Source organism: Falco biarmicus, chromosome 3 (genome assembly GCF_023638135.1).
Source record: "Falco biarmicus isolate bFalBia1 chromosome 3, bFalBia1.pri, whole genome shotgun sequence".
Classification (NCBI taxonomy): Eukaryota; Metazoa; Chordata; class Aves; order Falconiformes; family Falconidae; genus Falco; species Falco biarmicus.
In genome coordinates, this window is record NC_079290.1 from 82,358,153 (window position 1) to 82,384,277 (window position 26,125).

The 26,125-nt window shown below is 38.0% G+C and overlaps 1 protein-coding gene across 2 annotated transcripts in view; it reads left to right on the forward strand.

Annotated features, from left to right (window-relative positions):
• The window catches only part of ADCY2 (adenylate cyclase 2), a 224,907-nt gene extending 201,517 nt beyond the window's left edge, over positions 1-23,390 (forward strand). The window contains exons 19-25 of one of the 2 annotated variants that reach the window (XM_056332858.1): positions 113-197; positions 6,714-6,872; positions 13,518-13,664; positions 15,183-15,290; positions 17,354-17,468; positions 21,231-21,355; positions 22,603-23,390. In XM_056332858.1, the coding sequence (XP_056188833.1) occupies positions 113-197; positions 6,714-6,872; positions 13,518-13,664; positions 15,183-15,290; positions 17,354-17,468; positions 21,231-21,355; positions 22,603-22,755 (892 nt within the window). In that variant the 3' untranslated portion in view covers positions 22,756-23,390. The remainder of the gene's footprint in view (positions 1-112; positions 198-6,713; positions 6,873-13,517; positions 13,665-15,182; positions 15,291-17,353; positions 17,469-21,230; positions 21,356-22,602) is intronic. The other variant, XM_056332859.1, reaches the window with a different exon arrangement.
• Positions 23,391-26,125: the final 2,735 nt, after the last annotated feature.

Here is a 26,125-nt window from a genome sequence, read left to right on the forward strand (position 1 = left end):
TGTTCTAGTTTACATAACAGAAAGTAGTATATATTGTGGTCTTATTCTTGTGCTAAAGTGATTTCGGTTTAACTTTTGAGCAGTTTGCTTTACTTATGTTTTTATTTTATAGGCCAGGAATACTGAAAGACCTGAAGACAATGGGTTCAATTTCTTTGTTTATATTCTTCGTCACATTACTGGTTTTGGGTAGACAGGTAAGGTGCACACTTCTTTTCATCTGCATCAGTGGACACAACGCCAGCCTCCACATGCAGCCTGCCACCTCCTCAAATGTTTTTAGATTTTCTGACAAACACCTTTATTCCATTCTGCCCCACACCCCTGCCAAGGAGCAGCAGAAACATTTGAGGAGCTATTTTCTTTATTACCTTCCAGTATGCCCTTAAAACTCACCAATAACTGCCATTGAGACTGTAGGCGTTACGCTGGGAGTGTGCTGTGACTATTGCTTGTCATGCTGACCAATATTGTCTCATAGCTTCCTAGTGTGCTCCCATCTGTCTGCACCCATCTGCTGTCTCCCTCGTTGCTTAATTAAAAGCTATTTTCTTCACAGTTACTACAATTTGATGCAGACATAGAAACAATGTACCATGCACACAGAAGTATACCACATGCTGAGGCCACAGTTGCACTGAAACTATGACCCAACAGGAAACTACTCTTTTTATTGCCCAGTTGTGCTTTTTTAGTACAAACGTGATATCAATCACCCTTTATGAAGTTGAGGGCAGGTGCAGGGGCAGTTCTTTCCCTAAATCCTCTGGTCTGCCCATGATCCATGGCTAAAAGCAACAATTCCAGCCCATTGTGCCAGGAACAATGCAGTGTGCAACACAGGGCTCTGAGATGGAAGAGGTAATCCATGTGAGATCTCATGAACAGCCTGCAGCCTCGGGAGGGAGCTTATCCCAGACTCTTTAAATCACTCATTTACATTACAGTTCTTAGAAACGTAATGAGCGTCATTTAAACTGCCAAGCAGGCCCTGCAGGTTACTGAACAAAAAGTTTTTATCTGGCAGCTTCTGCAGTATTTGCTGTCGTGGGGAACACCCTTCTTGAATTAAAAATAACATTCTTCATCTGCCTTACTGCCGACACCATGTTAGAGTTTGCTCTTTTGATGATGATAGTAGAGAATGGGGCTCGAGCACAGCTACTTCCACTCAGAAAGAAGAATAAATACCACACCAGTTGAGAACATTTAGTCCCTCTCAACCAAGGTGTCAGATACAGGCAGTGGGTGCAACACCAAGAAGAAAGGAGAGAAGGAATGTCATCTTTGCTTGGCAAGGAGAGTATTTCTTTGTGAATTCAGTCACATCAACAAGAAAGTTTGTTTTGCATACAGCAACAGTGTGTGTTGTATGTTGTTCCCTGTCACACCAACTGAAAAACAATATAATGGAAAAAGTCTTGAGCTGCAGGTCCAGGATCCTCATGTTACTGTTTGTTTGTGGCTCTTTAGTCTTTTGCTTTTTATTTTTCTATTAATGTATTCTCCCTCAAAGGAGAAGGAGGAAGAAGGCTTTCTGTTTTCAAATACTCTCAAGTAAATTCTAAATGATAACTAGAAAGTGTTACGAACTAATTTCAATACATACCTGGCATAACATTTTAAGTTACTGTTAGTGACACTGACTGGTAGCAAATGCTTGGGAAGAGAATAGGGGAGGAATTGAACTTGCATAGAGTGACCCTTCCAGGGGCATATGCTTCCCACCTGCATTTTTGTGGCAATATTTAATACCTATTGGCTACTCTGCTCTTTATTACACTCTCTGATCACTTTTTAACCCATTTTATCTTCCTGGTCTTCCCAACACTGTCTGATAATGAATTTCACGATTTGATAAAAACTCATGTGAAAGTGTCTGTCTTCTTGGTTGTTTTTAAAGTTTCTGCTTGCTACTTTAATTGAGTAGCCCTCGCAGAATGTTGTTAAGTCATCTTGGCAGTGCAGGCAAAGAAAAACTCTTCCTTACCCTTCTTCCACAAAGGGTAATATGCAAGTAATTTCTCTGTTTGCTATTGCACTTTTCTACTTTGCAGATAATAACATGTCTTTTCTCTTAATATCTGATTATTTTAACAATGGTAAAGATAATAGCCACCGATGAGAAGGGTGGTCTTTCCATTTCCCTTACGCTGGCATTGCTTCTCCTCTGTCCCCAGAGTGAGTAACCAGAAAGTTCATCTAGACAAAAAGTGAATGCTTTCCTACAAACCTAGCTCTGTGAACCTGCTCACCACTGGTCAGAGATGCTTGTCCTGATGCAAAAGCAGGAGGGGAGTTGTGTGTCTCTGGTTGAATGGGGGTAAAGAGAGGGAGAGCTAGTATATCATTGCATGTTTTATAAGCCAACTTAATTTGCATGTTCAGCTAATACTTCTAGCTGTACAACCAGCATCCCTGCTGAAAGAAGTAGGCCTTCCCTCAGCTACTCATTCTTATACTTGTATGTCCTCATTTGTATGGACACAGCTGCCTGTGGAGCTGTATAGTGGCCCAAAAATGGGAAATTATCTGGCTTAAAAATTAACCCTGGAAAAATGGTTGGTTTTCAGCCAGATCTGTTTTCTGATCTGATTTTATGGTGTGGCTTCAGCAATGCTTGTGCCAAAAGAATGAGCATAGGATGGGAGTGAGCAGCTAGAAGTGAGATGGAGAACTGCTTTTTTTTTGATAGTCATGCCAGCATAGGCTACAACCATTCCCTAACACTGAGATCAAGTGATGCATTTCATTCTCCATGCATACTGTTAGTTATTTGAAAATAGTCTGGCAGCGGGCAGACGAGATGTTCAGAATGGTGACTCTTGCACCTTGCCCAGGCATTGCCCTGGAGAATGCACATTGCTGTGGGCTAGACTGTTTAAGGAGCGTGCTCATATTTAAACACTATTGAGCATTAAATCTGATATGGCCCAGCTTGAATTTTCAGTATTGGGGTAGCCTGAGAATTTCTTTCTTATCAGTACCCAAAATTATACATATCCTATCACTCTGTACGCTAGATGATTATTTTGTTTTTCCCAAGATTGGTTATATTGTATTTATCCACACTGAACTTCATTGGTTTCTTTACTGCCCAGATGTTTATGGCAACTTCCCTCAGCCTTGAAAGCTGTTTATTTGTAGCCTCTTTTCTGTTTTTTAGTGAGCTTTTATTCTGTGAGAGGATCCTTCTCTTCTTAGATAATGTAGTCTTTCAAGAGCCTCTTCCGAAAGTATTTGATGGAAACTTATTTCAAACTTTACTGCTATTCACATGCCCATTGGGTTTTTTGTAACAAATGGAGGCATGTTTACAGAAGAGGTGTCAACTCTTCCCCTTTGTATCAGCTTTAGCTAATACGTTTAAATAGCTCTTTTCTGTAGTAGTTTTTTCCAAAGTACCTTGCTCTGTTGTTCCCAGGGTCACCCCAGTTCTCTTCCAAAGATTTGCCTTATATCCTTACCATTTTTCAGTGCCCTGACACTGTGGCTGTTTTGAATGATCAGGCTATCCACCACATTTCAGACCAGCAGCTTTTCATTTTGGTTACTTTGGAGCCGATGACTTCTTATCGATCAGCTTCTAATGTCTTCTAAGACATCTTCCAGTGATGCTCCATGTTGAGACAGTTTCTCACACTTGCTGTCTGTAACTAATGGCTGTGAGGTAAAATCTCCTTAACTCCCTCTCTGGAATGAAACCCCAGGTTTAATTTCTAGTGATCTTACCTGCTTTAGTGCTGCCTCTACTGCAGAATTCTTCCCCCCAGCTGTATACACCTACAGCGTAGGCAGCTACTCTGGAGTTGCTTGTCTTGACTTTGTATGTGAAACTATGAGAATGAGTTCATTGCTTCACTTAAGCAGATATTGAAACTAGACCCAGGTGAGTGTCCTGCTAGAATTTAAAAACATAGATAAACCCATCTCTGTGCAATCAGTGAGACGTGAATCAGTTCTTCTTGCACTTAACTGCTATTGGACAAGAAGTTACAACTGATTTTAACCTCTGGGGTTGTGTTGCATTACCTTGCACAGATGCATGGTAGTCTCTTGTCCTGGAGGAAGCCAATTGCTCTGCGGTGCCCAGAGGAACACAGTGTCCTTCATACCTTCCTGGGCATTCTCCACTATGCTCACCCTCAGAGAAGTGCTGTCAAATTAAGCAGCGTAAGGTGAAGAAGGAAAATTTTGTATCTCATGGATATTGTGCCTGCAGGGCACAATTCAGAGATTCTGATATGTTGAAAAGGTTCTGGGGATAACATGTAAAGTAGGAAACAATCTTCATTTTCATATGACTAAGGCTACAAAGATTGAAGAGATCTTTATGGTGTGTATACTAAATTGGATAGATCATGCAAACAAAAAACCCCTCACTATTTGAAATAAATTTTAATAAGGTGGTGCTTTTTTGTTTTTAAAAGTCTGAATAGGCATTTTGAAATATGTTGACCTTTATAATTTCAAAGCACATTGTAGAATACATTCTGCTTTATTTTTTTCTGATTTCTGACTTCTCTTTGCCAGTTTTTGTGGCAGAGTAAATTTGATTCAATAAGTAATAAAGTAGTAAATTATGTTTAATATTAGCTTTTAAAGAAAAAACTTACCTTTTTGATAACTTGAGCTTATCTAGCACCTTTTCAATTTGAAGTTGGTACAATGTATGGATACCTAATTTCAGCATACGTCCAGTTTACTTTTGTCAATTTATGCAAGTAATTTTCACGTCCCAGGTTTTTGTTGGCTATTTTCTGCATGAATACAGTTGGTGGCATTTGAATTTATCATCTGTGTGAGGAACTGAGATGTATAAATGTATAATATGCATATAAAACAGACATTCCAAAAGTATGACTGTATGTATGTTGCATCATGTGGTCAGTTTTGAAATGAAGCGGTTCATGACCTCAGTTCTTATAGGGACAATAATTGCCATTTGATACAGGAACAATGACAGAGAGCAACAATAAGATCCTATTTCCAAGTTCCTGCAGAAGCCTGTTCTCAGGTTCTCTGTTCCTTTGTGTTTGTGTTTACATGTATTCAAGTCTTTGCCCACTCTTCATTTGCTTATAATCTGCAACTATCCTTTAGTATCATGTAATTACTTGGAAATATCCAGCTTGTTTGCTTTTTTGACATCATAAGTCCACATTTCTGGGATGCAGTGTGATCCATTCTAAAATGTTAAGATCCATTTTCCTTTCAGAACAATGTATATTTGTGTCAGAAGAGCCAAAATATTTCTTTTGCAGTGCATTTGAAGTCTGCATTCTGTCCTTACTAATATGTGTATCAACACACACACACAAAAACTATCAACAAGGATTTCATGGTATGGATGATCTCTTTTGATGTTGTAATTAAGTGTCTAAATAGTACCTAGCCCTTATCAAACAACTTAAAGGCAACCTGAGTGTATTGCTCTGTATGCATTTAGCAAAGGCATCATTTTCCTCTTACTATTTTTTCATCTTACAAATATTTGGCAGATACATTTTTTTGCTTAACAAATTTTTACCTTCATTGCTTTTTAAAAGCTTGCCAAATCATTGTAATACCATCTTATTTTAACTTTCTACTCTACCTTTGGCTGTGATCTCATCAAAATACTTATTTTGCATTGTGACAGCCACTTTCCAATCAGAAGGACTATCATTTTTCATGTGAATGCTAATTGACTGCTAATAATACTAGCTAGCATTTTTAGTTTTTTCTATCCTAAGATTGTCATCGTAATCAGGTTCTCCTGGTTAATAATGTAGTCTTCATTGAGACTGCGTGAGCTTTAAACCATTGGACTACATAAAAATAGTTCTTGATTTTTATCAGCTCAACTGAGATCAACTCCAGGCCAGTGGAGGCTTTGCTGTAGAAATAACGCCATAGAATTTATGACAACACATTGACGATATAGAAAAAAGTAGAGAGAACTCCACAAAAATGCATTTTTATTCATTTTTCAATATATTTCTAATGAAATCAGATCTCCAAAAATATGGATGTTCCAAGAATGTTACACATTTCCATATAGTTCCAGATATTATTATTCCTGGGGATATTAAAAAAAACAACTCTGGAACAAAAGGTAAAGAAGGATAAAATATTATAGAAAGGAGTGTTAAAAAAAAACCAAAACCCAAACCAAAAAAAACAAAATTCAACTGGGTTGGCCCAACTGACTGGGCCATTTTTGATAGTCTGATAATGATTTGATAAACTTAAGGCATATAAATAGGCTGTTTTTTCTTGTACTGCCCTCTTTTTGCCAGGCTGATTGCATGACATAAGTTCAAGTTGATAAAAGTTAGGGTCTTCCTGAAAGCCCGTTATTGCAAGTGAAATTCTACTTGTAAAAAATCATATTAAGTTGCAAAACCGTAAACTGTTTCCATAACAGTGTTTGATTTTTTGAATTAATTTATACTAAAGTTTGAGTGTAAATAAATAAATCTTCCGTTGTTTAAGGTACCTTGCAACTTTAATTTTTTCCTGGGCCTTTTTGTTGGGAGGGCCTTACAACTTTGATGAAATGTATAGTGTGTGCTTGGGGGTTTGAGTTCTATAAAATCTGGAATTATACTTGAGTGACCAAGTAACAGCCTTGTAGGGGTGGTGTACTGTGATTATTTTGTCTCTTAAACCTGTACTCCAGCAGGACAAGATGCCTATTGTTTCTTTACCTCTGTGTCCTCTTGTAACAGAATGAATATTACTGTAGGTTAGACTTCCTGTGGAAGAACAAGTTCAAAAAAGAGCGGGAGGAGATTGAAACCATGGAGAATCTAAATCGGGTGCTTCTGGAGAACGTGCTCCCAGCCCACGTAGCTGAACACTTCTTGGCAAGAAACCTGAAGAATGAGGTCAGCCATCTCTGTATATCCTCTGCTCTGTAAGAAAGCAGCGTATCCTGGAAACACTACTTAATGCTGATTTGAACAGTAGGTCCATACAGCGAGATTGTAGATTTACAGTTACTTTCATTCCCGTTCACCTGCCTGAAAGTCTTGCTTTACAGCACTGAACGCACCCTAATACTTTGAAATAAAAAATGTGAAATTATCTTCAGTGGCAATGCACTTTGTGTTTTGATGGGGGATAAAAAAGGGTAAGGAGGAAGAATGGGATGGTTGAACCAATATGGTTTTAAATTCAAATCATATGCATTCAGATACTTTTCCCTTTGTGATCAGAGTGGAGTTGCATCCAGGTTCTGAATTTTCTTGCAGCTACTGGAGACCTTGCTTGCCAGAGTGAAAATTAGCCTTCTCCCTGAAACAGCATCTCTCTTAATTCTGGAAAGAGGTTCTGAACACTGAATTACCTGTTTACTCACTGCTTATGGACCTAGTCCAAGCACCAGAAAAGTCAACCAAAAGGTCCCTATTGACTTTGGTGGAAATTAGATCTGCTCCTAGTATTGCTTTAAAGTTTTAATAAAGCCAAAAAAGGATGAAAAAAAATACAGAGAGAGAGAGTAGGAGTTCTAGGTATCTTAAATGCAATAGTTTTAATTACTTGTGCATACCAAACAATTGTTCCAAAACTGACAAAAGAGGACAGAGGGCAGCTTTAGGGATTCATTTTTGATCTCCTGAGTCAAAAAGGACAATGTCTTCCCTTTCACTGCGGTTTGAATTAAGCAGTACTAATCAGTACTTTATATCAGTACTTTCGTGCTACCTGCAAGTATTCATTCGGTAGCTAATGTCAAATGAAAACTGCTGTGGGGTTCCTTTGAATCCAGTGAAGACCTTGGCAGGAAGCCAGGTTGGCTCAGCTCCAGTTCTTAGTTCAGGCATTAAACACAGCAAACCATCAGGAGATTGCTTTCTCATTTATGTGCTATTCCATCTCGGCTCCCCAGCAGAGCAACACCATCTGCTTACCTTTGTATTGGCAACTGGATTTATATTGTCACCCCTCAAGATTCTTATGTTGGAATAAGCTTTAGTAAATTTAGTGAAGAACAGAAGTTGTAATGTGCTGAGCTCTCCAATCTTATCATGTCAGCTGAAGTGAAAACAATTTGACATGATTTTAGCAGCATTCATTTAAAAAAAATATATCTTTAGTTGTTTCTGGTTTTGTTTATATTTAAACACAGCTTTCAAAGAGGGAAGAACCTTTCAAATTCCTGGAATTGTTTGGGAATATAAGCATCCACTGTGTCTTCAGATTTGTTTCAATGTCAGCAAGGATGTGTTGAGTCTTAAAGGACATTCTGTATGTGTCTATGTGTATACACCTAAGAATATGTTAGGACAGATCATGCCTTTTTCTTTGTGTGGATATTTAGGTCAACAGATACTGAATTGAAATTTGCCTGCATTTTCCTTAGCAGCAAGCATTCATGTTAATATGGGTTTATGTATATTCTTTCCTGTTTAAACCAGAATTTGAGATGAAAATTAATGGATGAATAGTCTGGTTGGAATACTGTTTCTCGTAGATTTATATGCATGCAGCTATATGGAGAAAAGGGAAGACAAAGTATGCTGCTGAAGAAGAGGCAGCAAGAATGAAAGGGGGGAAAATGAATGGATGAATGTTAACTGGGAGTAGTGGGATTGTAATTTTAGATGACCAACAAAGGTCTTTTCATAATAGGAAACACACTGACTAATGCTGATATGGTAAAAGCAAAGTTACTTCAGAGCAAACTGTAATAAAAGTTTGTTTGCTTTACCAGAATCTCCGGAACTGGGTTTCTGCTGACAGTCTGCATGCTGGGTACCGAACAGGGTACTTTCCAGTTGAGAGAGGGAAAGACAGGAACAAATATAAAATGAAAAGCAGAAAATGGGGCCAAGATTATATTTATCTTCACCTGGCTTGTGCAGCCTTTTCCTTTATGCTGTTAGCATCCAGATCTCCTGGGTGTAAAAAGTGCTCAGGAGCTTTTTTGCTGCAAGCTAACTGGTGAGCACATTACTGAGCAAGAGGAATCCTGTTTCATTAGCTACAGGATGGAGCCAGCACCCTACTTAGAGCAGTAATTCTGCCCCAGAGAAGATGACAGCTATACACTTCCAAGAGGCAGAATGGGACCAGATTGCATCCTCCATCCCGAGATCTCCAGGCACTGGAGAAGAAGAGGGAACAGTAAGGAAAGTCATCTGGCAGAAATTCAGCTGTTATCAAAGAGAAAAAAAGGGAAAAAAATAAATAAGGGGGGGGTTGACTGCTGAAGACAGGATGATTTTATTTTTGTTGAAAGAAACAAAGCTGTTTCTTACTGGAATGGTGTTGCATGTAATTTTCTGTTTAAGCATTTTGGAGAGTACTGTTTCAGGAGAAGTACTCACAGGAAAATTAAGACACTCAATTGCCACAGCCTTTATTATTTTGAATGATCAAAGTAAATTAGCTGGGAATACCTCCTTAAAATTCTCTGACATTTATTGTGACAGCCACAATTGCTACTCATCTGGTTATAAACAGTGCCATTTGATGTTGTTCCCATGCTGGTACTCTGCTGTAGAGCATTAGTGGAGATGGATATTGCCCCAGTATTAGGAAGAAAGAGAAAGGGGACACTTGCTGAGCTTCAGCATATGACAAGTGTTCACATACAATGTGTTTGTCTAGTTTTGAGGTGGAAGAGAGGAAGGAGTAATAACTGTGGTTATAGAAAAAGAAGATTTGTGTCTCTAATCGTAACAGTCAGACACGCAACCCTTTCTTACAGGTTGGTTTTCTCCATACTGGGTGGACAACCAACAGCACAAAGTGCAGTGATCTTCCTGTGTCGCAACAGCACTTTTATTTGAATCTTTGCTCCTGTCTTTTGCTCAGTAATATTTCACTTCCTGATGACTGTGCATTGTGCAATTTGCTGTGATTTATTCTGGGCAACACTTCAGCTTTCAGGGAAGACAGAAAAGGCACTTAATAGCTAATTAGGGCTCCACACCTAACATCGGTAAGACAGTGGCAATTGTAGCAAGACAGGACTTGCACCCCAGTCCAGTCAACTGCAAAAGTTTGAGGAACAGCAGAACTGTTAATGTGCCATTCACCCTTCTGCTTTTACCTGTAAACGTAAGGGCATATTTTTCTCCTGCAGATGCTTTCTATATGCATCCTAGTTATGTATTTTTCTAGTATTCACATAAGCGTTCAGGTTTTTGACTCTCTAAGGTCTTGTCTTTCATCTTGTTGAATAGCAATGAAATATACATTTATATAGCTCATGTAAATTATTTTTCCTTATTCTACTTTTAAATGTTCTGTTTATCTTTTTGTTCCTGTATCATGAGGCAGTAAAATGAAACCATCTGCTATCATCTCTGCTTCATATTATTCAGTAATACCACATGCTTGCAGAACTGCATAGTTGGCCTCCTTTTCCTATAAGGGTTAAGTTGTAGCTCCTAACTGACCTGTATTCTTACGACTTTAAGATATATTCTCAAATAAATCTCTACATGGTGCTAGTTTCCATGTACTATTTCAGATATTGCACTGTCCCAGTACCACCTCTGTGCCTAGATTTTGTCTGTTTCACAAACTTTACAACCAGTATCTCATCAGTAGTGGAATTCTGGCATGTTTTACATTCTCAGGATGCTAAATCAGCAGGATTCAATAAAGCAAATAAAACAGCTGCTATCTAATGTTAATGTTATCTAAATTAAACCAACTTTTTTTACTAATTAACAGAATCCTTAGGACAATAGAATTGTGTATTAATATTAATTATAAACATACTATTAATTTGGCTGGATTTAACTTACTGGATTTTTCAAGCTGGTAGGAATATGAACTTTTTTTAAAAAAACAATATTAATATTTGTCACAGATGTATGCAGCTTGTTTATTTTGTCAGGTCAAGTTTCAGAAGTATGTTTGAAATAATCTAGAATGATGATGATTATGATGATGATGATGAGGAGAATAAAAAATAATATTTTGAGTCTTCATTATCTACATTCTGCTATAAATGCTCTTTTATCTCCCTCCAGTCTTTTATCTAAAACTGTGAATTTCCCCTTCTGCATTACCAAGGCCCTGTATTTGTGCTGCAGACGTCTTTTAATAACAAGCACCATGTGTGTGGCCTGAATTCCTTTACCCAAAGCAGAAGTCTCGTTACAGAGAAGGAGACTTGAGGAAATAGAAGGAAAGCTGAGTTAACCATAGATTATAATTTCTGTACATATCCTGCTAACTTGCCCATGAAAAACACTCAGGACATTAGATCTTGACTTTTGAGTGTATTTATATGCAAATGTTACTGTAGCTTCAGTGTAGACATGCCTGACATAATTGAAGTAGGTAGATGTGAAGAAAAATGCAGACTGCAAAAGCTAAACATATGAGGAGAAAGCCTGTTAATATGCTGCTGCTGCTCTGCTGAACTAATTTCAGGCTCACTTGAGTATGTCTGCACCAAGCCTAGGTACATATTGAATCAAGACAGCTGCCAGGTATGTCACTGCAGTATTACAGAGTGGACCTGGTTTTAAGTGTGGGTCACTGGACCAAAGAGACATCTTTTTGGGCCTGAGCTTCTGAATTTCCTGGAGTCAGAGTCATCCTGCAGAGTTTCAGGCACTCCTCTTGAGTGCCTACATTAGGAGAAATTACCTCTTTAGCCTTTTTTTCATAACTGACTGAGAGAGAGAAACACTATCTGAGGTGATTCTGCCCATCTGGCATTAATATGACCTTCCACATAGGCATATCTACTGTACTGACAATATAGGACACATGGGATGACTGTGTTCTCAAACTAAATACTTCAGACAGGTGCTTAAATTGCCTAAATTCAATTGACATCATCCAGCCATAGGGATTCCCTCACCCCCACCTTTTATTCATTACTTCATTATATGGATTAAATTTATTAATCAGGTGCTTATGGAGATGGATAAAACAGACTGCAGAAACATATTATCACAATAATAGTTCTTCCTGAAAAACTCTCTTGGCAGGAGGGCATAGGAGATCCAGAACTTCTTTGAAGTTTAGTAGCGATCTGACAGTGAACTCATCGGCTTGGATGTTTTGTTTAGTCACTTTTCATTTACACAATCAGGTTGCATTAAAGTGATACTGATTTTATATATATGGCTGTAAGCTGGATGTCAGGTACACACAGTCAATTTAAACCAGCTCAGCTTTAAGAATATAAATAGTAATGGTGAATTGCAGTGATATATTCCATCCCCACTGCACGGAGGCACAGTGGAGCTTGATTCTGTGGTTATAGAATCCTTAGAAAATAAAGGGGCAGAAAAATCTAGTAATAAATCACCTACCTCCTCCATCTGCCCATGTTCCTCCCTGTCCACCATTATTTTCATGTTTGCTCAGAAACTTCCCTCACACCTGTTCTGGGATGAAGCACTCAACAGTTTTCCCGTAGTTCTATTTTTCAGTTATACATCACCAGTAGAGATTCACTATGTTTGTACACATCTGTGTACAGACACACCACTTTCTTCCAAAAAGAAATGTACTGCCAGTGAAATTGCAAAAAAAAACCCCAAACCAGCCAAAAAAAAGAGCTTTGCTAAGTAAAAAGGGAAATAATATCTGATTCTTCTTGAAATCACAGAACAAATCCTATTCACCTTATTCACATGAGTATTGAAATCCTTGTTTTATTCAAATAATAGCTTGAACAGAATTTGACTTTACAGCATTTTTTATTGCTGTGGCTATCTTTATGTATAGATGCTAGAATTTTTTTATGTATTAGCTTAATAAATATTCTTTTTTTATTTTTTTTTTTTAGGATGTGAATTTGTTCTGAAATAAGAGATATTCTGATGTTTAAGGGCAGTGGAGAAGAAACTGAAGGGGGGGGGGGTGTCATTTTTAGCATCAGAATCTTCCTGTGGAGCAGAGGTGCTCTCATTTCAGTGGTCACAAAAGGCAGTGGAGAATCTGACATACATAAGTTTTAGTTCAGGTGACTTCTCTCCCTTTGCCTCAGCTCCTTGTTATGGAAAAGAAATGCCAATTATTTTTTCCTATTAGACATCTTGTCCTTTTAGGTTAGGAACTATCAATCAGGATTGTGTTGCATTATGCATTTCTACTGCACTGGATTTGTGGTTTTGGTTAGTTTTCTAGTTATTAAAATAACAAAAACAGCTAGTAATAAATTAGATACCGTTTTGCAAACTGTATTTTCAGCCATGCAAGCCAGACCAAATTATTTTCATGAGAAGCCTCAGAAATGGGTCCTATCTAATAAATTAGTGAATGTTTTAGATTCACAGAGTTAATGTTCAGGAGGGAAAAAAAGGTGACTTTAAATCACTAAAATATTTTCAGCTGTATATATTGAGGTTTTTTAACAAACAGGTTTATACAATGTTTAAAATTAATAAATGCAACTAAATGCAAAAAATACCCAACCACTGTCTTAAGGCGTTCCGACTCCTGCAACGCCTCCCTTTTCAGAACCAGGACACTGCATGTTAATAAGGAAACTTTTATTTAGAGCTGTGTGTGACAGATTTTTTTTCTCTATTTTGTTTTCTTTTGGACAGGATCTATACCATCAGTCATACGACTGCGTCTGTGTCATGTTTGCCTCTGTTCCGGATTTCAAGGAATTTTACACAGAATCTGATGTAAACAAGGAAGGCTTGGAATGTCTGAGGCTGCTAAATGAGATCATTGCTGACTTCGATGATGTATGTACTTCTAACAAATGTCAGTATATAGTTTCAATCTTAATATATCAGGGTATGCAACAGTAAGGAAATGTGTACTTGAGAGGGAGAGTAGAAGAGCTGTCAGAAAAGAACTTTTGTGTGCCTAGTCACATGGAAATTACTTACATGAAGTATTAAAAGGAAAAGATTTGTGTGGGATAAAAGAGATTTTGATCTGACATCATACTCAATTTCTTTTGATTCTTTATAAAGAGAATCCTATATGTATATCTGATGGGAAATTTTTTGTTGTTTAGCTACAGTTCATGAGGCAGTCATATTACATGCCATATATTAGCTATAATTTCTAAATACTAGTGCCTAAAGTCAGGTATGTAAATTTATGTCCCCTAAAATGATACAGCTTTGTGTTATACCTGATTTGTGTTGGTCTCATTATACAGAGCATTGATAAATTTATACATGAGTGACTCAGAGGACTGCCTATGTTTTTAATATTCCATTCTCTGAAGTTACAAGGAAATACAGAGTGTGACTACAGAGGGATTGTGAAAAGGTCTCACTGAGAACAGTATTTGTCTTAAAGAAAGTTATTAGTGATGAAAATACCATAAAAAGGTGTTAAGATCATGTCATGACTTGGAAAGCACAGTCTGAATTTGCAGTTCTGAAGCTATAAAGAGTATTTAAGCAGCAAAGCCATTTGGAGAACATTGGAATGTCCAATAAACCCTGGGATATTAACTACAGTCCTTGGATTTTAGTCCCATTAACATGGACCTTCTCATTGACAGAGAAGAGACACTTTCGGAAAGTTGCTTAAAGCTTAACTATTGGCTCACATGGTGACTCAGTTTCAAGATCAAATGAGTGCAAAGTCTACTGACAAAATTTTAAGAGCTGTATGTGCAATAAGTTGGTATTCATTCTCATTACTATAAATTTAGTCCCTTTATAATAAAAAGATATTTTTACAGACAGAAATTCCTTTTCCTTGGAGGCTGTAACCATAGTTTTATCCCTCCTTTAGTCCTTCTTCCTGTATATATTTGTGAACCGTTTGTTCGGTTCAGCTGTCCAGCTGTGTCCCCTTCTAACTTCTTGTGCCCCTCTAGCCTTCTCACTGGCAGGATCTGAGAAGCTGAAAAGTTCTTGACGTGGTATAAACACTACTATAGCAACATCATATAAAAACATCGGTGTGTTTTCAACATTATTCTCGTACTAAATCCAAAACACAGCATTATACCAGCTACTAAAAAGAAAAAATAACTCTATCCCAACTAAAACCAGGAAAATTTAGTTCCTTTATAATAAAAAGGTATTTTAACAGAGAGAAGTTCCCTTTCCTTGGAAGGTGTAACCATTATTTTATCCATCCTTAAGTCCTTCATCCTGTATGTATTTGTGAAACCACTTGGGGTCTATTAAAAGACTATTCTAAGAATTGATGCTCTGAATGCTGTTAAAGTAGCAATGCTGTTACCATAACAAGGTTGCTGATCTGAATAATGAATAACCATCCTTGTTTTACAGTTATTGTCAAAGCCAAAGTTCAGTGGAGTTGAAAAGATAAAGACCATTGGAAGCACTTACATGGCAGCAACAGGACTGAGTGCTACACCCAACCAAGAACAGTGTCAGGTACAGGAAAAGGTTCCTGCTTACTAAAATTCATGTTCAAATGGAGACTAAAATTCTGTTCATTAAAATTCAGGTTATGTGTAATGTTGGTGCCTAATTTTTTTCCTTATTAATGTAGATTGTATTGTACTGGACAAGTATATACTTTTGTATAGTAGTCTCTGTCAATTACTGTCCTTCACATTGCATTTTGAAAATGCCACCTCTGTATTTGCTAGGTGTAAAACAAGCCTTCTACTCTGAATACAATACAACAATTTATTCCTACATGCTGCAGCAGAACTGGACTTACAGAGTGTAAAAAACCTTCAAGAATGAGTATTTTCCATTGTAAACTGGGACGGCTGAGTAGATGTACTAACCATACACTTACAGAATCCTCAGGCTCAGCACTGAGAACGTTTCTGATTTATTTAATAGGGTAGGATTGGGAACTACGTTCAGTAGAAATTAAGTTCAGAGAAGCAATTCATAACTTACAAGCAAAAACCTTGCTTTTGCCATGATCTTTAGAGTAGTACAGGTTAGTGACAGACAGCAATTATGAATTAACACATTCTCTGCTAAGGATTAATGTGCACTTGCCAAACTCATGTTCCTTCTAGACAGAAGTAATTAACACCTGAACTATAGACCCTAAGGATCCTGAGGACAGAAAAAAGAATGATTTTAAATTAAGTCTGACATTAATACAGGGAGGTGAAGGGGATGAAGGAAATGCAGAACTGTAGACTGGAGATGAGAAGACATAGAGGAGCTCTGAATCACAACTAAAACTAGTATGTGCACAGGAAGAAATTTATCATTTGAGTTATTTCCACAAACAGTGAATCAAGAGATCCAAGGTTTAGTGTTCCTTTGGTGATTTAGTACACATTTTCGAAAGAAATCCACCAGAACTAAGCAGCCTTCAGTACAGATGCCCAAAGAGGCACATACCTAATGTGGCAGTGACTGACTGCTAGTCATACTGCTGGGAACCACTCCCAGCTTAAAACAAGCACCCAAGGAAGACTAAGTGTCTCAGGAGGAGGTCTGAATACATCAACTGAACAGGAAACCATCTGTCTTAGCTAGGATTGAACTCCTAAAGAAACAGGCTTCATTCATCTAAAACAGCTGCTCTGGCAAGCACTACTACTGTCCCCCTAGACTGATGGATCTTCTCTATGAATCATCTCCTGAAGTTGTCATCTGTCCATCTCTTCTGTCACTTTATCTCAAGAAATTAGGAAGATTCAGTCATTTCTCATAGAGAACAGTGAGTTCATCTCTTATGAAATCATTCTTTTGTCAGGGTCCTACCCTGGGCTGTTGAGCCCGAAAATGACTTCTCAGCCTGAGCGGAATCAAACCAGTACTTAGAAAGCCAGCTACACTACTGATGTATGAGGACACATTAAGTCTATAGCCTTTATAAGTGGTATAAGCTCTGAGCCAGTAAATTAGGGGGCAGAGGATGGGTGCCTTCTTCCTCTCTTCCTCTTGCATCTTCTTCATTTCCAGGTCTATTGGATATTCTCAGAGGTGCTTGCTTTATCTACCAGATGAGATCAGTGGAGGAACTCTTAAAACTGTGAATTTAACTGGATCTTAAGCGACAGCTAGAGTGCTGAGCTGTGCAACAGTGAGAGGGAGGAGTCTCTGCAGGGATAACCACAAGCATTATTTATTATTAAAGGACATAGAATAGAAGCAAACACATAGCAAAAATTAATGAGTAAATCCTAGGCACACATAGACATCGAGTGCCTGTGGGTTTAGATAGAAGCTAATGAGTTATTTGACAATCAAAACATTAGATGGGGTGTGGTTTGGACCTATCATCTCTGGACTGCCCGATTGTGGAAGTAAAATGCATCCTGGTCTATTGGCCATTGTTCGATCTAACTCATGCTGGGCAGGGCACCATCTTGTACATTACTTTTCTTCTGCTGACTGCTGGCATTAGGACATCCCTAAGAGTTTAATTGTTTTTAAGCGTTCAGCATATTTTGGTTGTATTCTCATAGCAACTAAGGCTAAGGAAAATGATTTTACTCTGTTTGGCTGTTTAAATTCAGGAACCTGAACGACAGTACATGCACATAGGAACCATGGTGGAGTTTGCATTTGCCTTGGTGGCAAAACTGGATGTCATAAACAAGCATTCATTCAATGACTTCAAGTTACGAGTAGGTATGTATCACAGGATTTTTATGAGAATGTAATGAAGGAGGGGGGAATTCAATGTGAAGTACTAGCTGACTAAAGTGTTAAAAGTGTAAAATGACCAAAAGGGCCATGAAGGTAAGTAGCAACACCTTTACCCTGTTTAAAGGCAGCCTACGTGGTATTGCCCATTAACCATAGCTGCTGTTGGGGCAAGTAGTGTTTTCAAGGCAGGACTCAAAAAAGGGTGGTATTCCTAAGTACAGAATGGCTGAAGCAATATATTTGCCTGACTCTGAACGGTTTTATGGTAACTGTGTAATAATTATTCTAGAGGTCAACATTTTTTAAGCTTATCAATACCAAAAGACACAAGAAGACTCTAGATAGAGCTTTACCAAAACCATATAAATGGTTTTGGAAGACAAAAGCTATAAGGAGTGAGTGAAGCTGGAGTCTGAAATATTTCAGATGTACTGAACTGAAGCAAGCATACAAAACTGCACCTTTTCCTTCACAGTGTTGGATAAAGGAGGGTACTTCTCTTCTTTGTTGCTCTGTGGTTATTGACAAGTAAGAACAAAGATGACTAGTTGTTTATATTTGAAAGGGGTATCCTTTGTATTTCAGCTTCTAATTGCTTCTACTTGTGCATTATAGTATTTTAAAAAAACAAATAGGCAGCTGCAGTAAGCCATGGAAATGATGATGAAATAAATTAATTCAGAGCTGGTCAAGAACCATATGTTGTGAACTGTTTATTTCCTGATAGCAGTACACAGCAGTTATACAATGCAATATGTAACTTCGAAAGTGTGAAATGAAAGCAGTAAATAAATATTGGAAACCCATAAATCCTGTAAACATGTCAGAAATATTTGATTTCCAACAGTTATTCCCCTGTCTTGTCTTTTCTTGCTGTACCACTTGCTTTTCCTTTCTGCTGCTCCTCTCATGTTTATTTCACAGTGCCACCCACTGGCAAAACTTGCTATTTTATTAGCAAGATAAATACATGTGTTCCTTAATATATGTGTTCCTTAGAGCACTCCTTTGTTAGTACGTTTTGTATTCCATGCTATAGTTAAAAACTGGCAAAGCAAATCTGAAGGCTTCCTTCTCAAAGTGTTACAGAACTTGATGGGTTTTAAAAAAAGCATGTAGAGATACCGTATGTCTGTACAGAATAAAAGTTCTCTACTTGCCATACATGACATGCCATATAACTTGCAAACATATCAGCAGTGTCAGTACAGATAAGGAACTGCTGAATATGGCGGCTAAACCTGCAAACTGATTAAAGCAATACTGACTGCTTTAAAGTGGGGAACATGAAGAAAACTTTCTAGGGGAAAAAAAAAAGATGCCTCCTCATGATTTTTAAAGTGAATGCTTTCCAGAGGTTCCAGAGAAGTCAGACACCTTTGCTTCATTAAATAAGGAATGTTTAAATCTACAAAGGGACACAGGCCCCAAACTAGTACTTTTGCTTCCTCAATCCAATATAGGCACCACTTGGACCTTCACTTCCCATCTTCGCTTCTTCTCCACTTCCCACCACCACCTGACCATGAAAGCCTGTGATAGCCATAGCAATTAGAGCCACTGAAACATTTGAACATCTACCTCTGACATAATCTCCACTGTAAGGATTTAAACCCAAACTGCCATTTGTAAAGGCCTTTCTCAGCCAGCATCTAACCCCAGAGTTGCTGCAACTCACTGGAAGTCTCAGCTTTCAACCTTCATTTATTTTTCAGGCATTAGTCCCCTTCTGTTAGCTAAGGTGCTTGATTTATTAGACAAGTTCAGATATGCTTTTGCAGCAAATTTTGCACAGGTACTGGGTTGGGGGTTTTTCAGAACAGAATAGAGACTGACGTTGTTTTCCATGTAGCTTCACGGTTAGAACATTTGACTGTGTTGTAGGTGAACTTAATTTTGTTCCTACTTTTGACTGAGGCTGCTCAAGCATGAGGATCCCTGTTCCCTGCAGAATGCTATGCACCCAGGCTGTAGGATACTTTGGAATGAGGTATTCTCTGTCTGTCCTGCTGAACAGTATTTGCCTTTTCATAGAATAATTGCATGTCACTTAGAGACAGATGGTGTCACGCTCTGTTAGAGTATTCGCCTGGACTGAGAGTACAACTCTTCCAGCCTTGCCCCAACAAACATTCACATGTGCTATGCAAAATAGACCCGCACTAGCAGGAATGCCCTAAAGCAGCACAACCCAGAATGCCTGGCTGACCAAAACACATTCCTAAGACCTATGGGTAGAAGTCTCCTTGAAGAAGGGATCTGAAGCTGGCTCTCTAGCCCCTGAGGTATTACTCAAACCATTAGTAGTGGTGGTTCAGGAAGGAGATAAAAAAACAGAAGTCGCCTCCTGCCCATTGTATTTTGTAGGAAAGTCCCACCTCACTGCCCTGATTTCTGGACCATGGCAGAGCATATGCCACACACATCTCTTCGGTATTCCCTACTAGCCAGCTTGGGCTACTCGGCAGATGCCTTTTGTGGATCCCACTCTTAGGTCCCTAGTGCTTTCCACACGGTGGATGTCATGAAGCAGAAAGACACACCCATGGCTTGGTTTTAATGGAGAGTGTTGCAAGGCCTAACTTCCTTTGTGCACTTAATCACAAGTGCTTAGACAAATACTTACCAGGTTCTATCTGGCATCCTTTAGGGTGTGCATATTTCCCCAGTTTTCTAAATTTAACTGCTACAGTTGCTTTTTCCAGGGTTTCCAAGTGGGTTTATAATGGGGTTGCTAGCCCATGCTGCCATGTTGCATACTAGGTGAGCTCATGCTGAGATGCTTCCCCATGCTACAGTCACACTTTCATTTTGCTGCATAGATATATCCCTAGTAATGGTTTCTGTCAAGGAATTAATAGAAGTCAGTTATGATCCATTGATGTGGAAATAATTTTAGAAATCCAAACTACTCACTTGTCCAGGGATTATTTCTCACTAGGTCTAACTTGGCTTTCCTGCTCATCAGTATGTAAGTTACAATTGTAGTATATTTGATGCTGGTAAACAATAGTGCTTTTGACTTTGCCTCCTAGTTTCCTTCCCTACTAGCAGAGTACAACTAGCTCCCTTTGCAAATGTAACACAGGACACAAATTGACTGCAAGATTAAAATCGCCCAGACTCTAATGAGGGACTACGTTGTTCTTCACTCTAGCAGCGTGCATTTCAGAGCTAGCAATTTGTTACACTTACTCTGTGCTTAATCCAATTATTTGAATACATATATTTATATTGCAGTTATTTAGGACCATTCTGTGGGCAATCCAGCCTTCAGAACAAGGCTTCAAATCCATTCAGCTCATTCACATTAGTTTATTCTGTGTTTAAAAAGCAAAGGATACTGTAACAGTCATTTGATTTGGCCATCAAGTATTGCAGAGAGGAGACGCTCTTTACACTACAAGTAGAAATTTAAAGAAATTCTTGTATGTTTTCCCAGAAGCTCCTGCTCTCCCAGTGTTCTTCATGCTATCTAATAAATGCAGTAGCATTAGGGTACTAATGGTTGAAAATATCAAATTTACTCAGGATGGGAGGGAGCTGTAAAACTAAAATTAGATGAACTAACTTTTGGCATTCTTATAACTAACATCCTCCTGCTCTAAATGGTTTATGAGACAGTTGTGAACAGGCTCTTTGTTGCTGTACTCACTATCCAGTATGGGCCAAATACCATGGATGCACTAAGTGTCCCTGGTTGGTGGATCTTCATTCTTAATGTTAAGTTCTGATGTTTTCCAGGTATCAACCATGGACCTGTAATAGCTGGAGTAATTGGAGCTCAAAAACCACAATATGATATCTGGGGCAATACAGTAAATGTGGCCAGCAGGATGGACAGCACCGGTGTCTTAGATAAAATACAGGTAAATCTTGGTTTTGTACTAGTATTTATCTTAATCCTCTGATTTTGGAGCCTAAAAAAATGTCATATATTTGTGCACTAAATAATTAGATCTTGAGCAGGAGAGTAAAGCATGAAAAGAAAATTATAGGGAAAATGGGACAAGAATCAAAACTTTGTCTTGGCCCTACAGAGGAATACAGTGGAGGAAGTCATGGGTTGCCCAGAGATGCATCCCTAGGTTAAGAGAGGAAATCACATGTCTATTCTGGGAATTTCTGAACTCATAAAATACTAGCTACCTTATCTCTGAAGAGAATTCCTGATGTTAATTATTTCTAAATAGCGGAAATAACCATAATTGTTGTACATCAAATTAAATCCATAAAGCAATCATGAAACTTCCATTTTAATGAACCATGCTGATTATTAATCTTTATCTTTAATAATATTTATAGATCTAGATTATAGACAAAGCTGTAAAGACCTTCAATTTATTAACTTTTCACTGGTTCCATAGTCGGGGATCACATTTTAGCTGTCTGCCTAGTATACTGCCTAGCACTTTGGGATCCCAGCATGTGACTGAGAGCACTCCAAATCTATGTTTGAGACTATTCAGAACTAAGTAATTGAAAATTAAAGTTACCAACTGTTGTTCAAAACTGAAAACTGAAGGGATGTCAAAGCAATGACATCTACAAACAGTTGCTTGCTTCACAAAGAAACAGTCTGAGACAATGGATGCTGTTGAACAACCTCTGTCTTAGTGGGCTTTCATCTAAAATGGCAGAAATGCCTAAAGTTTGGTTCACTGACAGTTATGTGAGAAACCTGCAACAGCAGCTCTGAAAGATGATGCTGGTGTCTTACAATGACCCCATTCACACAGCCTTTGTATTTGCAAAAAGATGGGGAAGCTTGGATCTACTGAAATGGAAAACAGCTCCATTTGAGGAGAGGTTGAGAAAAATGCTATATGAGGAAGATGTTGTCCCTGGTGCCATATGCATATCTGCTAGCCCTCTGTTTACAATGGTTATATCAAATTTTATACTTGATGTGATTAGAATGGTCATCCAGCAACAGGCTAGTGGAAAGCTCAGGTGTTCAAACTTCACTTTTCACACTACAGAGACCCTTAAAGGCCTTGTAGGCATTATAGCAAACCCCTTGTAGTTGCTCAGAACAAATGTTCTAGTCACACTCTGGAAGAAGATTCTGCTTTTCTCTGTTATCAATGCTGGTTGTATTACTGTATTGTTGCAGGTTACAGAGGAGACAAACAACGTCCTGCAGACACTGGGATACATGAGCACTTGCAGAGGAATAATAAATGTGAAAGGAAAAGGAGAACTGAAGACATACTTTGTACATACTGAAATGACAAGATCCCTTTCACAAGGGAACGTGGCATCTTGAAGATGCTTGTACGTGTCATTGATACCGTAGTTTCAGGAAAGTATCACGCACTTTTTAACTACATTTTGGCCCTTAACATGCGTGCTATTTTCTGGTATGTGGCACTTATTTTAATATGGCTGCAGAATAGTCCCATGAGCCGTCATTTTGCACCTTGATATTCCTAAGTTCAAGGACAGTTGCAATGTACTCTATAGGACTGGAAGATTGTACTGCTACTTGCACTGTTATTCAAAGACAAGAAAAGAAGGAATAGGAATTAAAAGATGATTAATCCTGAAAGGACTAAAAAGATATGTTAGTGACAAATGTGGGGGAAAAAAGGCAATAAAGCTAGGGGTGCATACTATTTTCTGATGCATGGTGTTTTCTGGAAAATACAGTCGCTCCCCAATAGCATCTACTAATCTGGTATTAAAGTATACAGTATTTGTAAATAAGTTTACTCTGTCCACACATGATTTGGATGTGATCACCAGTTGCATCTCATAGCCAGGGACACGTTGGGTGGCTTGCTGGCATTCTTTCTGAAGAGAGAACTAACAATGCTGGAATAGTTTTGTACAAACGTGTCAAATGTTTTGAAGCTATTGTCTTTTGTAAGGTTAATTCATTAAAAGTTTATATGTACTTTGTCTTATTGTTGCTGTCTCTTAGTTTTGCTTCCTTCCATGGCTTCTGTTGCTCTAAACCTGCGCGTCCTCTGCTTCTGCCACTGTGGCTTTTTATTCAGCAGTTAGATGTTGAGGCAGGCTATAGCCAGCTACCTCGATAGCCTTGGTCAATAATATCTGCTAGACTTGGCTATTGCCTTTCAGAAACTGAATCACCTCTATTGTCTTCAGTCTTGGGTGACATCCTAGGCACTTTGCAGTCATTTACTCCCTAGATGATACAGAAGACTTACCTCAAAATCATAAACACAAGCAAAGTGGGGGATACTGAAGACAGTAGCAGTGTTGCTACTTTGCAACTGGCCTGCAATGCTTGAACAATAACTAGAAGAAACTGTACAAGGGAAGAAACATTTTGTTTGTTTTGCACCTTGACAACCTCTTTTGCCCTTGCATGCCTTTCACTTAACCTTTACAATGCCAGATTTCATGGGATAGTTAAAATAAGCTAATTTATCAGGACATAAGTATGAGCAGAAGACACAAGAAATGCTGTTTTTGTGGATATTTGAGATTAATTTGAATCTCATTGAATTAAAAAGTATCACACTTGCAGTTTCATAGATAAGCCAGGTTAAAGACTGAAAAAGCAGGTAATCGTGCTATCAATGCTCCTTTAAAGCAGCGATAGTAAAGATTAATTTTTGCTTTGTTATAATCAGTACTTCAAATTAACATATTCTTTTAGTCATAAGATACTAGCAAGACCAAAATTAATAAAATCATCCTATTTACAAAGTAGCATATAATTACAAGGGTTTTTTCTGACTGATACCATATGAATATAGAAGTTAACTTATGCACTATTAGCTCTGGCATGTTATTAAAATGTAAAAAGTATTCAGATTTCTCATTCATGAAACATATATTTACATTTGTATTGCACCGGTGTCCTTTCAGAAGGAGTTCTCAACATTGTGGGTCACAAATAAATGGCATCAGGCCACAGTCTCACTGAGTGTGGCACAGTTTACTCACAGCAGCCATCTGCCCAGCAGCAAATTAGAATGGCAGTAGATTCCAAAATGCCTACATTTGCAGTAAAATAGACAATCTGAATTTTGATCCCTTTGAGTCCAAAAGCAAAATGCAAGTTATTTCAGTTGTGTCCAACATTAACACACTTGATGTCTCACCCAGAGCTGGAGACTTTTGATCAGTAACTCTCAAGATAAGCACTCAGTCTAACAAAATCTCATTAAAAATATTTTGTTGTATTTATGATTCCTTCCTTTTAATTAGTATGTTAAGATAAATATTTTGCAGTGGAATGAAAGACCTTCCAAATAGCTCATATGACAGCAGGAACAATGTCCCAGTCATTGCCTAAAACAAGCTATCACTTTGCTATGCTTCAGACTTCTCCTAAATCTGTCCTCTCCACTTATTATAAATTTGTCCTAAGAACAATTTAAAAAATTATTAGTCTCTTTCTTAGACTTTAAATGTACTCTGGGCCCTTAAAATCATTCTGGTATTATCACAGGTCAAGGCAATCATTTCTCACTGTGGATGAAAGCTATGTAAAGTTGATTATATTATACGGTCATATATATGTGCAGCTTTCAGGTATAACCTGTAAATTCAGGATTTTGCTTTTCATTTGTATTCTTGCAAATCAGTAGCAAAACTTGTACCTAACTTGATAGCTTTGTTTCTATGATATTTATAAAAGTTAAACAATATTATATTTCTGTAAGCCATGAAATGTTAAAACATCTGAATGGCTGTGAGTTGACTGGTCCAATGAAATATAAAGGCAGATATATACGTGCCCTCCAAGAGCATGTTGAAAATGCCCTTGTTCAGAGCACTCCTGTTTCACTGGTGATCTTCACTCATTTTGGTGTTGCATTTATATTCTTGCAGCCAAGTCCTGCTAAAGAGCAAGAAAGCGGGCAAAAGCTGATTATATGTGCAGTATGACGCCCAGAAGAAAGGTGCATATCATCCTCTCTAGCCTTCAGTTGCTGAGTAATACTATTATCTGTCTAGTGCAAAGAAGCTATTTGTATCCAATAAATACTTTTTTGTCTTTCAACGCATTTTACATCTAATGTTTATACTATTTTATTTTTCCCAATTTAAACTGACCCAGAGTTCTTGTATCCTCTTTCTTCCTCTCCTGCAGCAATTTAATCTGCCTCAATAACTGGATATAGCACTGCTCACGTATTAGTGTGTAACTTGAAAAGATAATCATAAAACCCAGTATTTCACATTCCATATGTTCTACATCACAGTAAGGCTCATCAAGTTCTACAAATTCTGTGTTGGGGCCATAGTTAATAGGTCACTAGTGAACCACAAAGAGCGTGACTTCTGAAAGTAAAATGCAAATGTATTTCACATTGTGAGGCAGCAACCGAAAGATCAGTATGAATGATTCACTGTCATATGGGAAAATGAAATCCAAACGGGAACACCTGGGGAGCCTGCTGGATTTCTTTTTCAAGGTCAATGCTTTGCTCTGATTTATGGAAGGCTACCAAAAGACAGGAAGAAAGATTAGACTTGCATGTTCTGTTAACTTCTGTTGACTACAAAAGTAGTTGGGATTACCTGTAAATTAATGCTATTTAGCTGCTGTTTCTAAAGAGAGACATTAGCATATTATTTATGCTGTGTGAAAACCATTTTTCATTCTCTTTATATTCCTTTATGATTCCTCTATTTCATAAAATATCTACAGGCCT